Genomic DNA, 13,972 nt, shown 5'->3' with positions numbered 1-13,972 from the left:
GACCCTTGCTGGAAGATTCTCTGCACCTTGAAGTCTTCAAACCATGATTTGAGGACTTCAGTGGCTCAGACATAAGTTTGATACAGGAGTGTGTGGGTGAGATTCTGTGGCCTGCATTGTGCAGGAGGTCAGATTAGATTATCATAATTGTCCCTTCTGACCTTAAAGTCTATGAGTCTATGAGCATCATGTGTGGTTAATGTTCAGTCAGTACTCTTCCAGAAAGGATGAGTTTGTTTTTAATTGTTCCTTGTACATCTGTGCATTCAATAACTGAGAGGGGGACAAGAGAGGGGGGAGAATCAACAAGATATGGGGACATCTCTCTCTGTCTTGAATTGAGGGTGTGTGGCTATTTCAGGGCTGGCTCTAGGCACCAACAAACCAAGCATGTGCTTGGGGTGGCACAATTTCAGGGGCGGCACAATTTTTTTTTTTTTTTTGCTTCGGCAGTTGCGCTCCAGGAGGTTGTTTGTTTTTTTTTCTTTGCTTGGGGAGACAAAAATCCTAGAGCTGGCCCTGGGCTATTTATTGCTTGAGTTTGCAGCCAGAGGGTATTGGATCCCCAGCTGTTGTCAGGCAATCACAAGCAACAGTTCCAGGAATGCTTTTTTCCACCAGTGCTTGGCCAGGATTGTGTGATGGTTTTGCTACTACAGGCAAGTCTTTGCTACTACAGGCAAGTCTCATCTTATGCGGGGGTTCCGTTCCACGGTTAGCGCGTAAAGCAAAAACCACATATAGACAAAATTACATTGAGTTGAATGGCGGTCGGAATTGCCCGCACTACAGGTACAGTATTAAAATTGTTATTTTTCTCTTTTTTTTTTTTTTGGTTTTGCCAACCGCATAAAGCTGAAATCGCACATGTTAAATGCGCGTAAGATGCAACAGACCTGTATAATCCATGCCTTTGTCACCTCAGTGCTGGATTACTGCAATGTGCTGTACATGCAGCTACCCCTGAAGTCAATCTGGAAACTTAAACTGGAGTCTGCTTGTTGGTGAATATGACACCAGTGCTCCATGATCTCCATTTGCTGATTACTGCTCTCCACGGGAATTTAAATTGTTGGTCTTGACCTGTAAAACTCAACTCCAAACAGGTTTGGACCTGCCTACTTGGGAGACAGCTTCTCTCTTTGTTTTATGCTGCCACAGGTGCTACTGGAGGAAATGTTTGAGCTGGAACCCCTGGATTTGAAAGAGTGGGGACCAGTGGCGGAGCATTCTTCAGAGAGGCTCTCTGTTTTGGAATCTATTCCTCCCTTAGTCCAAAATAAAGTGCTGATCATCATGGTACTTCTATTTCTCTGCTCTCATTTTGGGTGGAGGAGGGTGCTTGATAGAGGCTGATGGTTCTGTAAGAAGGGAGATTTTGGGGGACTGACTTTTGTTGGAGATTGCTGGGGTCTTAACTGCTGGTTACAATTTGTTTTGTTTTAACTTGTGTATGGAAATTCATAGTTAAAGCAAACAAAAACCTTAACCTGCTTCTGTAGTGGCACTGTGAAGAGAAAAAAAATGAAAAAACTCTGTCTCCTCTAATCTGGGATGACAAACACTAAAATGTCTTAATCATAATTGTATGGTTATTGCCTGATGTCAATACAGGGCACTTAATGTTCATTGGGTGTTTTCCCTGTGCATTTCTGTTCATTAACATGTTTGAATTTCTTTTAAGTGTAACCTTCACTCTGCATTTCTTGGGTTAGTAATGCATGATTTTGGAGATAACTATAATGTAACTATATATTTTTTAAACCATTGTTACTGCTCTGTACTCCTAACCTTAACTATTTTAGAGTCTTTGTCGTGAAATATAAAAGTACTGTAACTAGTACTACAACAAGAAAGTCACAATCATGCTGTTTCAATCTGAATTTCTTCCTTTATTAGGGCCTGAGGAGTAGCTTGAGAAATAATAAAAAGTACACGAGTGTCTGCTACTCTACACTTTGCAGAGTAGTTTATCATCAGACAGTTGAACATACATTCTGCAGCATTATCTTTTCCTGAGGTGTAGGTCACTTTGTCAAATTTGCAGTTTCAGGAACCCGCTTATGATTCTAAGTGGCAGTTTAGAGATGCGTCTATTAAAAATTTGTCTGAAGATTTGTTGTCTGTAATGATTACAACATTTTGACTGAACAAATAACTTTTGACTTGGCAGTAATGCAGCCCTTCTCTCATTGAGGGACTGATCCTGCATGAATTAAAGACAATAGGAATTTGTTCATTGGGGCTGCTAAATCAGGACCTAATGCACTGTCCAGTTCCTCTTAGCTCATCACTGACTACCTGGTGCATACATTAGCCATACTCCTCAGCTGCTCTGTGTAGGAACAAGCCCTTGCGTAGTTCCAATAATTAGAAGCTTGCCAGTGGCTTTCAATACACCCATCCCGACACTGTTTTCTTAATAATCTTTATAAGGGAAGTTTCTACAGCAGTGTTAACTATACCTCTGATTTGATTTTATTCCAAACGCATTGGCAGCTCCAGCTCTCAACCAACAACCCCCGGCTAAAGAATCAGGGAGGGAGGAGCAACATATTTGGCTGGGAATTTTTTAGCACTTGTCTTTCCCCACCAATGATGAGAACATCCGTGAAACCCAGACACTGGGAGAGACAGGATAACACCAGCCTCCTTTCCCCACCCCAACACCTCCTCCCTTTCCCCTGGGCCAACAACTCCACCTCCCCTCGACCACGCCCTTCTTAAGGCCCCTCCTCTTTGCCCCGCCTCCTTAGGGACTCCGCCCCTTTGTCCCAATCTCTCCTCTCTTATTGGTGCTTCTGCCCTTTACCCCGCCTCCCCTCTTGGAGTTCCTCCTCTTCCCCTCCCCCGCCGCGGGAGCTCCTCCCCTTTGCCCCTCCTCCTGCCTTCCCCCCGCCCACTCTCCCTTAGTGCCGCGTGCCCAGTCGGATCGCGGGCTAGGTTGATTGACACCCCGTTGGCCAATGAGGCGTAGGGTACGCGGAGTGAAGTCCCGCCCCCGCCCTTCACGGACAGCGCTCTGTAGGTGCCAGCCAGGCTAGTAACCAAGGGACCCGCCCCGAGCTACCCCAGCGGCCGGATCTTTCCCGCGGGGCCGCGTCTCGTTCTCCTCAGGCTTCTGAACCGCGCCCCGCCCCGCCCCCCCCCTACGGGCTGAGGGGCGCCGCGGCACCAGCCCCGCCCCGGTCAGGGCCTCCGGGCCGCGCCCCTCCGGCTCCCCCTCCCCCTCCGGCCGGCGGCTCCCCGGGCCGCGCCCCTCCCCTTGCCGCGTCCCCCCGCCGCCTCGCGGAGCGGGGGAATGGGCGGTCCCGGCCCTTAGCCCCCTCCCGCCCCCGCCCCCCAGCTGCGGCTGCTCCGAGCGTCTGGCCGGCTCCGCCCGGTGCGAGGGGCGCTGGTGGGGTCCCCCGGGGCTGCGAGTGCCGATCCCGTCCCCTTGCCCAGCAGCCATGTCCGGGGTGGTGCGGACCCTGAGCCGCTGCCTGCTGCCGGCCGAAGCCAGCAGCCGCGGGGAGCCGCGGCGGGAGGGCAAGGAGCGGAGCCGGGACGCGGAGCGGGAGGCGCGGCGGCGGAGCCGGGAGATCGACGCGATGCTGGCCCGGGAGCGGCGGGCCGTGCGCCGCCTGGTCAAGATCCTGCTGCTGGGCGCCGGCGAGAGCGGCAAGTCCACCTTCCTCAAGCAGATGCGGATCATCCACGGCCGCGAGTTCGACCAGAAGGCGCTGCTGGAGTTCCGGGCCGTCATCTACGAGAACGTGGTCAAGGTAGGGGCGAGCCCCGGGCTGGGGCGGAGGGGGCGCTGGGGCCCGGGGCGGGGGGTTCACCCTGCCACGGAGGACGGGGTGCAAGGGCCGACCTGAGAACCGCCCCCAAGGGGGTGGGGACAAGGTCGGAGGGGACCCCGTGCAGGACAAAGAGTTACCGGGCTGGTGGAGCTCTGGGCCGCCATCGGGCAGCAGGCACAGCCCTTGGGGGCTCCTGTCGGTGTGGGGGTGCCGTGCCATGCCATGAACGAGGGTCGCCTACAGGTGGGTTGGAGAACAGGGCCTCCTGGGTTATCATCCAAGAGGATGTTTTCAAAGGGCCCAGGCACCCACGGAGGGGTTCGGGGGAGAATTGTAAGACCCAGAGGAGAAGGGGGTATAGGTGTGTTCTGGGAAACCATGATGAGAACACCCTCAGGGGAGTTGGGCACCCCCATATTTGGAAGAAGGTGAGAGGGAGAGGAGGATCTCCACCCTGAGGAGTGGGTGTTGAGGATCCTTTCCTAGAGGAGGTCCCCTGTGTTGGTGCATAGATTACAGGAGTTCAAAGCTGTAATTTGGGGAACATTTTTAAAGAGAATAGGGGGAATCTTAACACCAAAGACTTGTGGAGATGTATCTAGGAGATTGCCCAAGGGTCTGTTGAGGCCATTGAGTGATAGCCTCAAGATTAAGAGCACCCCGATTGGGACACTGGGAGAGAGGTTGGACCTTCAGTCAGTGCTTACATCTTTATTGTGGAGCCCCCAGTGCTCGGAGGCTTATGGCATGATGACTTGCTGGTGAGCGGATAGAATGGTTGCTGGAGTTCAGGGCCATGATGTACAAGAACATCCTCAACATGTAGAGAGCTTGGGGAAATTGACTGCCCACATCTTCTGCCTGGAGACTTTAAGTGCTCTGCATAATAACCAAGTGGTGGTCATCTTTTAGAACAGGGGTTCTCAACCTTTTTCTTTGAGGCCTCCCACAACATGCTATAACAATTTCCTGGCCCAGCTGTGCCACAACTGTTTTCTGCATATAAACACTTGGGCTGGTGTTAGGGGGTATCAAGGAGGGCTTCAGCCCCAGGTGGAAGGGTTCGGGGCCCCGGGCTGCAGTCCCACATGGTGGGACTTCAGCTTTCTGCCCTGGGCCCTTGCGAATCTAATACCACCAGCCTTGTTGGCAGATGCCCTGAAACCTGCTTGTGCCCCCCCCCCGAGGGGAGGGGCAGATTCCTAGTAGAGAACCACAGTTTTATAATAATCCTACAGGTGCATAAAAAGCTGGTCACCAAGGGAATACAAGGAGCCCTTGTGCACAGAAAAATAGATACATGGTGTGTACCGGGGCTATTTCTTATATTCTCCATACAAATGCAGGGCTACCAAGAGAGCTTGTTCCCCACTGAGGAAGGCTCCCTGCCTACCTTTTTTTTTTTTTAATGTATCTGTGTAGGACTTTCCTCACTTCTGCATGGACCCATACTTGTGAGGAAACTTGTAGTTGCTGTGGGATTTCCTGCAGAAATCAAGGAAGGGGCCTGTGCACCATCTGAGATAAGGAAAATTGTTTCTACGTCATAAGATGTGCTTCCAAGGATAACCTTTTTATAACAGCGCTCTCTTTAAGCACAAGTCGAATAAGTGACTCTTGCAGTCAAGATCTCCTTCAGAAGTTTCCCTGTCCATCCAAACTGAATGGGAAGACCATTTGTAGCTTAATTCTACTACCTGAATTGCTTTTAAGAAGCATGAGGCAAGTCACTGAAAATGGGTGGTAGGAAGGGGAGGAAAAAAGGAGTTCTCTGTGCTAGCAAGTGCTGTGGGTTGGCTTTATACTCTACTGCAGGAGGAAGAAGTGTGCACATATAATGCACAAGGAGAGCTCAGGCTACAAAATCCGTAGATTAACAACTTACTTCTCTTTCTTCCCCTGGTATTCCAGAATGGGGGAAAAGGGAGGGAAGAGAAGAGTATCGCTAGGTTTCAAGTATACCCAAAAGTGAGCAATGTGAATCTTGGATTAGTGTGTTTATTTTGGTGCTACCTTAAACTGAGTTAAAATGATGGTAAAGAGCAGTGAAATGTGTGAGGGGAGGAAAAGAAGTGGGACAGAATGAGAAACCCTGGTTATAATAACTTTATTTTGCCCCTCTCCTAGACAAGTGGACAGCATCTATCTGAGTTTTTAGTGGTCGCAGTTGACAAAAAGTAGGTGTACTCTCGCCTTTCAACATAGTTCATTCTTCCACCATGGATGTTGGGGAGCTGCTTGTAATTTCAACGTGGGTTTAATAGGTGGCGTTGAAATACAGTATCATGGAACAAACTTATTTTCAGTTGGCTAATATGTTCAAACCTAAGTTCCCTCTAAGCTACATGGCCGCACAGCTGCCTATTAAGCCCTGCGCAGGGGCTCATGGCTGCAGCGGGGAGAGGCGCCCTTCCTGGCCGGCCCCAGTTCAGACCTCCCATGGTGGAGAGAGGCGCCCCTCCCTCAGCCCCGAGCTGCTGCAGTGAGAGAGTAGTCGGGGGAGTCCTCTCCCCAATGCAGCCCGGGGGACAGCCTGCACCCCAAACCACTCATCTCTGGCCCCACCCTAGAGTCTGCACCCCAACACTCTGCCCCAGTCCTGAGCCCCCTCCCGCACCCTGAACCCCTCATCCCTGGCCTCACCCCCAGCCAGAGCCCTCATCCCCATGCACCCCAACCCTCTGCCCCAGCCCTGAGCTCCCTCCTGTACCCTGAACCCCTCATCTGCAGCCCCACCCCAGAGCCCTCATCCCCACAAACCCCAACCTTCTGCTCCAGCCTTGAGCCCTCCTCCCACGCCCTGAACCCCTCATCCCTGGGGTCTTGTGCTCCAGAATTTAAGCATTTTTATCATTATAAAATATGAATTCTGCTTGACCCTATTGCTGACAGTTGAACTGCATTTTAGCTCCTCTTTCCACACTACTCGTCAGCATTATCAAAGAGCAGTTCCGTTAAAACTTCTAGAGTTTTGGGGTCTCTGCTAGAAATGTAGTGTAAATATCTTTAATTAAATGGTCACCTTTTATTCCCCAATATGATTAAATTTCTCTCTGATAGAGAATAGATTATGCCCTCCTGATGGTTTGCATTGCGTTCTTTCTAAGGTGCCTCTGGAAGTAGTACTTGGTCATTGTATATGGATTAAATAAAATGGCATGAGTTGGTGCAGATAGTTTGTCATATTGACTCTGATGTCAACTGGTTTGTTTCCTTTATTACTAAAATTCCCACTTCTTCCTTTCTGACTCCACAGCCTCTTACTTTTCCTGTATCTGGTTGCAAATTAAGCATGAATGCATGGTTCTTAGACTTCTCCTTGTGGGAGGTCACGGTTTAAAAACAAAATGCTGAAATAAGTAAACCTGTGATCCAAAATTTACTTTTCCATATAGTACAGGTGATGGTTCAGAGCCTTGCTAGCTTTTTCTGGCATTGTGGGGCAATCTTCAAATACATTAGTCTTGCTTCGGTTTAAAGTAAATAATCACTGGTTAACTAGGGTTTTGCTTGTTAATCAAGGCTAAGTTTCAAAGTAACTTTGAAACTTTTTGATGATTGAAGTGAAAAGCAGTAGTGTTAATGTTCTGCTTTGAGTACACAGACTCCATTACTTCAGCACACCCACCTGGAAGTGGAAAATGGATAGTACAGGAGTAACTGCTGTGGTGTGTGTGTTTTTTTGTTTTTGTTTTTAAGAATCTCAAATGTATGGAGAGACTGAGGAAGTCTTTGCATGTTGCACGTTTCAGATCTGGTTAATTGCTGCTGCTATTCTGTAAAAATGTTTGTCTGCGTTCCCATCTGAGTGTCAAAGAACAAACTGAATAACTGCTCTTCAAACATAAAATAAGTGCTCCCATTCTTGCGCCTCCTGACTACAATTAATGAAGGTTTAGGGACCTCTCGCTGTACTGTGACCTGGTGAGTCATAACTCTGATGTTCCTTGTATACGTTTGTTGCTATTTTCTATTTGTTTTTGACTTTTAAAACAGAGCACCACAAAAATGGAAATGAGCCAGGCTTCACTGCATGAGAAAACAATTAAAATTACCCACTAACACCAAAGCAGTGCCTGTGCCAGCATGTGTGATTACTTCGAACAGAAATCTAACAGTTAAATTCAGCTTTAAAAAAACAAAGTGTAATCTGTGGAGCTTTTTCAAATTAGTGTCCATACTGAAATGGACTAAACCAATTAAAACTGTAAGGAGCACTGAGTGATTTTTTTTCAGTCCACAACCTGAATTATTTGAGAGTGACTGAAAAGTTCATATTTGAGTAGGGACTTCAGAGAAACTGTTGCTAGACACTCCAATCCATAACTTAAGTTGTGGACTTTGAATAGAAAAGTTCCAGGATGCTGTACAGATGTGCACTCATTATGGCTGCACAAGTGAAAAGGTTTGTGCTTGATCAGAGGTTTGTCTGAAGCAGACACGTTTTATGAGGCAATAGAAAGGGTGGAGTTGGAGAATACCATTGAATTCAGTTGTAAATTGCACTTACGTGAGCAAGCTGATTGTTCTCCTTGGACACACTTGGCTCTTTATAATGCATGCAGAAAAACCGTAACCCTTATATTAGTTTGAGAATCCAGGGAGAAATGTCATATCATTACTGGGAATTCCACAAGCTGCTGTATAATTTGGTCTTGATCCACAGTGTTTTGAGTTTGCATATGGGTGGATTCAGAAACTTGACCTTCAATAGTCTTTCACTGGAGAGGTAAAATATTCTGGGTATTCATTCTTGATTAGTGTTTTTTTGATCTGTAGTAGGTATGGTTGATTCTTCATTAGTCTGTCACAGGACAATATCATTTTCTTCTCGATCATGGCAGCTGCACACCTCAAAGGGCTGGCGTGGTTATATTACAGCAGACTTATCTATTGAATTTTCTTACATTAAAGCTGACTTTGTAATTAAAGAAAATTCAGTAGATAAGTGTTGTAATATAACTATGTCAGCCCTTGGAAGTATACACATGGCTTTGTAATTAGACTTTACATTGTATGATTGAATTGGTACTTAATTACTGTTACCTTCCGTCCACTCTTAATATGTCTTCAAGATATAGCTAGTTTTGTAATAAAACTACCGGCATCACTGCCACCTTTACTCCTGACTTAATTGTAAAGGGCCGTTGTTGTTGAAATTTGTTTCCGGGTGCCCATTTGCAATGCACTTGGAATAGAATCAATAAGACACGTAATAAATTGCACAATGCAAAATTACTGTAATAAATCCCACATTCCATCAACCCTAAGTAGATCTGGATAGTTTCTTGTTTGGGTCAGAAGGAAAGTGGTCAATGTAACTGACTACATCATGGCTGACAGGATAACGAATACCATCAACAGTTACTATTGATACTTATTTCTTTGATAAATATTCACTCTTGATCCAAAATAGCATTCAGTTAATTCATATGGGTTCACCGATCTCACAGAACATGATTAGTCTTTGGAGAGTAAAGACACAAACCTTGACATTTTCCAGGCTAAGCCTCGCATTTAATTTTTTTAAACCACTTGGGAATGCAGAAGGTGGAGAAATCACCCCTATACCCAATTACAGTTCAAACAGATTCTCTAGCCATTGAAATATGCTTGAGTGATGGCTGGAGTTGCTGCAATTAGCATAGTGAGTATGAGCTTGAGACCCAGGGGCCTTCTGTGCATAGGATAATTCATTTGTTGGTTTTCTGGGGGAGGGGAGGTTTGTATGTCTAAATAAGGAGTGTCTATACAGGCTCTAAGCACCCCCTTCTGTAAATTACAGAAACAAAATTAAAGAGCCACAGCTCTTTTACTCGTTAGCAAATCTGTTTCATCTCAAAAGCCTATGTTTGCATCATTCCATGCAAATAGAAACACCTGGCATTGTGCTCTAAAGGTCAACAGACCTGGGCTATCTTGGAGTGGGGGAAGGAGAGACTTTGTTCTAGAGCTGAGGGGCTCCACCAGCAGTTCCCCTCCCTTTCAGATCAAGAGGAGTTCATGTTGACAGTATTGCCAACCCAAAATGTTCAAAAATCATGAGTCAGGCTCACCAAAAAAATCATGATTGGCTTTAAAATCGTGAGATCATGTAAAAAATAATAGATGTGGTGTGTTTATTTGCCTTCTGCTTTTTGAGCCTTTAGAGTTCACTGGAGTCACACTTTGAAGCTTTTTTCACATCCACAGAGCTAGAAACTTACTTTTCCGTTAAGAATGAAGGCTGGAATCATCACATATTCCCTTGAGTCCAGGAGCTGGGGATTTAAAAGAAACCAGTAACTATGAGACTCTTGACAAAATCATGAGAGATGGTAACAGTGTGTCTACTTCTGTTGACTGAAACTATGGCAGTACAGTGTGAGGGAGGGGTGGTCTCAATCCAATTAATAGATCAGGATCAACACATCAAAATCAGAACACTAGAAGCTGCTTCAGCAACCTTTTCTTCTGGCGGGCGCCAGATGAAGGACCGTGGCGGCGGTCGAGCATCCGCCAAAATGCGGCTGAATTTCAGTGGCGACACCTCTGGATGACGTCGCTTGTCAGCAAGTGGCATCATCTAGAGGCGTCGCTGCCGAAATGCCGCCGAATTCGGCGGCATTTTGGCGGATGCTCGACCGCCAGCCAGGACGCAGGCACATTTATATGCCCCCGCGGGCACCATGGCACCCACAGGCACCGCGTTGGGGACCCCTGTATTAGCCAATTATGAGCTAGAGGTCAGTCATAAGTTCATAGCACTTGATCTGTAAAGATCCAAATTAAATGAAAAAACTAACTTAATTCTGAAAGTTCTCAAAGGGTTTGTACCAATCTGCACCTCTGGGTTCAGCGGTCACTCTATCTTGAACTCTAGTTGCAAGCTTCATTTGCAGCATGAAGTTTTTGTTCTGCTGCATCTCATTGGATTTCTTTGGAAACAAGAAGTCTTTTCACAGTTTGCAGACAAGCAGACGTCACTGCTACTACAAATACAGAGATTCCGCAGCTAATCCAAATGTTTCTTAATGTTTGTGTTCCTGTGGACTAAGTAAATGACACTTTCCTTTGTTCGTATATTTTATTTGGGCTCGCAGTCTGGAAGAGTAGTCATCTTTACTGTTTACCCTGCTCTCACCTGGGTAGCATTGGATTAAGTATTTACATGTATCGTTCCACCATGCAAATAAAGTACAGTACTTGACGTAAGTTTCATGTTGAAGGCGAGTTAAGACTCAAAAGATCTTTCTGACATTTTAGGGTGTATCTCTTGTACTGAGTAACACTTCCATTCTCTAGCAGACTGTAATACTTCATCCTCAAACGACTATTTTTTCTATAAGCAATCGAGAGTAAAACATCTATTTGGCTAAATTGTAGATATATAAAAATTGAAGTTAATGGTATTGTCTATCTCTTTCTGATTCAAACACTCCATTAAATGAGGTGGCTGTATTTTAAACATGCCATTAGTGTGTTCTATGGAAAAAGCTTGTGAATTTTAACTAAGAGTGAATTCAAGAATTCAAGCAACTGCTTCAGAACACTAAATTATCAAAAATTCTTCATTTGTTACAAAATACTGTTTACCAAACACTTTATTAGTTTTCAATATAATACAGCATGGGGAAAATGAGTCTAGTCTGAAAACTACAGCAGTTCTTCATGGTAAAGTCCAGTGTTTCAGTGAGTGATTTTGCTGAGATAAGGTGGGTGAGGTAATATCTTTTATGGGACCACTAGTGAGAGAGAGAGAGAAGCTTTCAAGCTAAAGCTCTTCTTTGGGTCTGGAGAAGTACAGCTCTATGCAAGAACAAAAGCTCCTCTCTGTTTGTCAACAGAAGTTGGTCCAATAAAAGTGATTAGTTTACCCACCTTGTGTCTAATATCCTGGGACTGACATGGCTACAACAACACTGCATACAATGATGATGTTGCTTACAGTCACAGTATTGTCAATATCAAGAGAACAAAAATAACGAGATTTTAAAACCATAATTTTTTTTTGTCTGTCTTGACTTTTTTAACTGCCCTCTACTCCCCTACCAATGCATTTGTGATAGTGTTAGGTTGCAAAGTCACTCCTAAAATATACACCTCTCCCTGGCTGCTCAGATGGAGACTCCACTTATCCTCACCCTACCCACCCCCACACCCCAAGATAAGGGAACTGCTGTCCATTTCCTGTTACTCTCCCCTCCTAGTTGATTCCCTTTGATAAAAGAATGTCTGGATGGTAAATAGTTTGAGAGCCACTGACTTAATGCATCATGATTCAGACTCGTACATAAACTTATATTACATTTAGGGTTGACGAGTTACAGATAAAGATATAAAAACTTAGTCATATGAGTGATATTACTGTACAGACTATGGAATTGGTTTAGTCTTTTGTAAGAAGGCACACTTCCCTGCTTCCCTCCTCTCTCCCACTTCTCTGCCAAAGATGGGTTGCACTCCCACCCTCCCACACTCCTCCGGACCCCGCTCCACTCATTTCCACACCTCATTCCACTGCAGCCCCTTAATTTGCCTCCTGGTCTTCCTCATTCTCCCCGTCTACCTTGTACAGTGTCTCTGCTGCTTCTCACAGTCCCTGTGTCCTGTCTAGGCCACTGAACCATAGAGTTGCAGCCATTTTGCACATGGGCGTTACTTCAGTCTCATTGAAAACAGTAGAATGTGGCAGTTTCATTGCCACATGCAGATTGACTGTAATGAAATGGCAGCCATCTTGCTGGCTTCAGCCCCATTCACAGCAATAGGAGATGTTGGCCATTTTGAATGAGTGAAAACTCATGAGTTGGCAACCTTTCTTCATGTTTTCATGAGACAGGTTTTTTAAAAAGAAACATGGCTAGAGTCACGATGAAATCACAAGAGTTGGCAGAACTTCATTCATTTGTCACATCAGTTCCTAAATTTAGAATATACTATCTTAAATGGTGTAGTATAAACTATTGGCCATCTACAGTTTTTTGTATGAGGTCTGACAATGTGTTTTTTTTAATGGCTAAAAGGTTATTGCTCCACTGCTTCACAAGTAGCTTGCTTACATTCTGTTGCCCATCCGTTGTAAAGTAGGAAATCATGAATCATGTTGCTAATTACAAGGGAACTGAAATGCATTTGAAGTGGCTCCTTAAGACAATTCCTAGGTCAGCTAGAGCAAACTTTAGTAATGTTCAGTTAAGTAGAACTCTGGGTAGTATTTCATGTTAGTAGACTTAGGTGCTTGAGTAGAACCATCAGGCTGGTGGTACTTGCGTTGTCTGGTTTCTTCCCATGTCCGTGCTGACTTCACAGACATGAGCTGGTGGTTACCAAAAATGGTTTATTTTCCTTTTTAGTACTTACCTCTGCCTCCCTCACCTTTAATATCACAGTCTATCTGTAGGGCTGTCTTCAGCAAGGTATGTGATCTTTTGGGATCATGAGACTTCACCCAGTGGAGTACACAATTATCTTAAACACAAAGATTTTTTTCCTCTGTTACAGCTAAGAATTAACTTTTCATATGGAAGGTGTCTGTTAACTAAAACACTTCAATAGTTTATCTCAAAACAGTGTAACTATCTTTCCTTTCTACCGAATTAACTAATTACTTTTTAAAGTAAACATTTTTTGCTCTGTTATTATCTAAAGAAATATGATCAGTTACAAAAAACTCATCTTTTCTGAGAGAGGGAACTTGCTTTGCAAGTAGAAATAATCCTTTTTTCCATGCTAATTGTCATAGCGAAATAATGAAACTGTTTTTCATGATTTATGGACAGGCACCATCTCATGTGAATTTGGATTTTTGTAGGTGAACTGGTGTGCATGACAATAGGCAAGATACAGTCCTGATTTCGGCCTTCTTTGTGTTACTGTAATACCAATACTAATAATGAAATTTTAGCTGTCATGAGTGTAAGTAAAATGTTACAAAACAAGCCTTTTTGGCTCAGGTTAGTACTGTAACTGGGAAAATCAAACTAGATATAACAGGACTAGTTAAAAGGAGTATCTATGGCAAATGACCAAAAAAGGCTTTTTAAAATAAAGCCCATAGGCAGCAGCCTCCAGGGCATTCATATTTTGTATGTTGTATTCTAATTCTTCTTTTGACCTAGCTACTGCCTCTCGGGGGCGGTGGGGGGCGGGGGAGGAAGAGGAGGGGATTGCCTGTGCCAACAGGAGAACTCCTCCAATCAGTGTAG

General features: G+C 45.1%; 1 protein-coding gene across 1 annotated transcript in view; it reads left to right on the top strand.

The window, feature by feature from the left end:
- The first annotated feature begins 3,047 nt into the window (after positions 1-3,047).
- Positions 3,048-13,972, top strand: part of GNA12 (G protein subunit alpha 12) — a 64,265-nt gene continuing 53,340 nt past the window's right edge. Inside the window, exon 1 of the mRNA XM_044979943.1 lies at positions 3,048-3,764. Within this exon, the coding sequence (XP_044835878.1) occupies positions 3,450-3,764 (315 nt within the window). The 5' untranslated portion in view covers positions 3,048-3,449. The remainder of the gene's footprint in view (positions 3,765-13,972) is intronic.

This window comes from Mauremys mutica, chromosome 11, assembly GCF_020497125.1.
Source record: "Mauremys mutica isolate MM-2020 ecotype Southern chromosome 11, ASM2049712v1, whole genome shotgun sequence".
Classification (NCBI taxonomy): Eukaryota; Metazoa; Chordata; order Testudines; family Geoemydidae; genus Mauremys; species Mauremys mutica.
The sequence above is the reverse complement of the archived record's forward strand: the minus strand, read 5'-3'. Positions and strand labels throughout refer to the sequence as shown.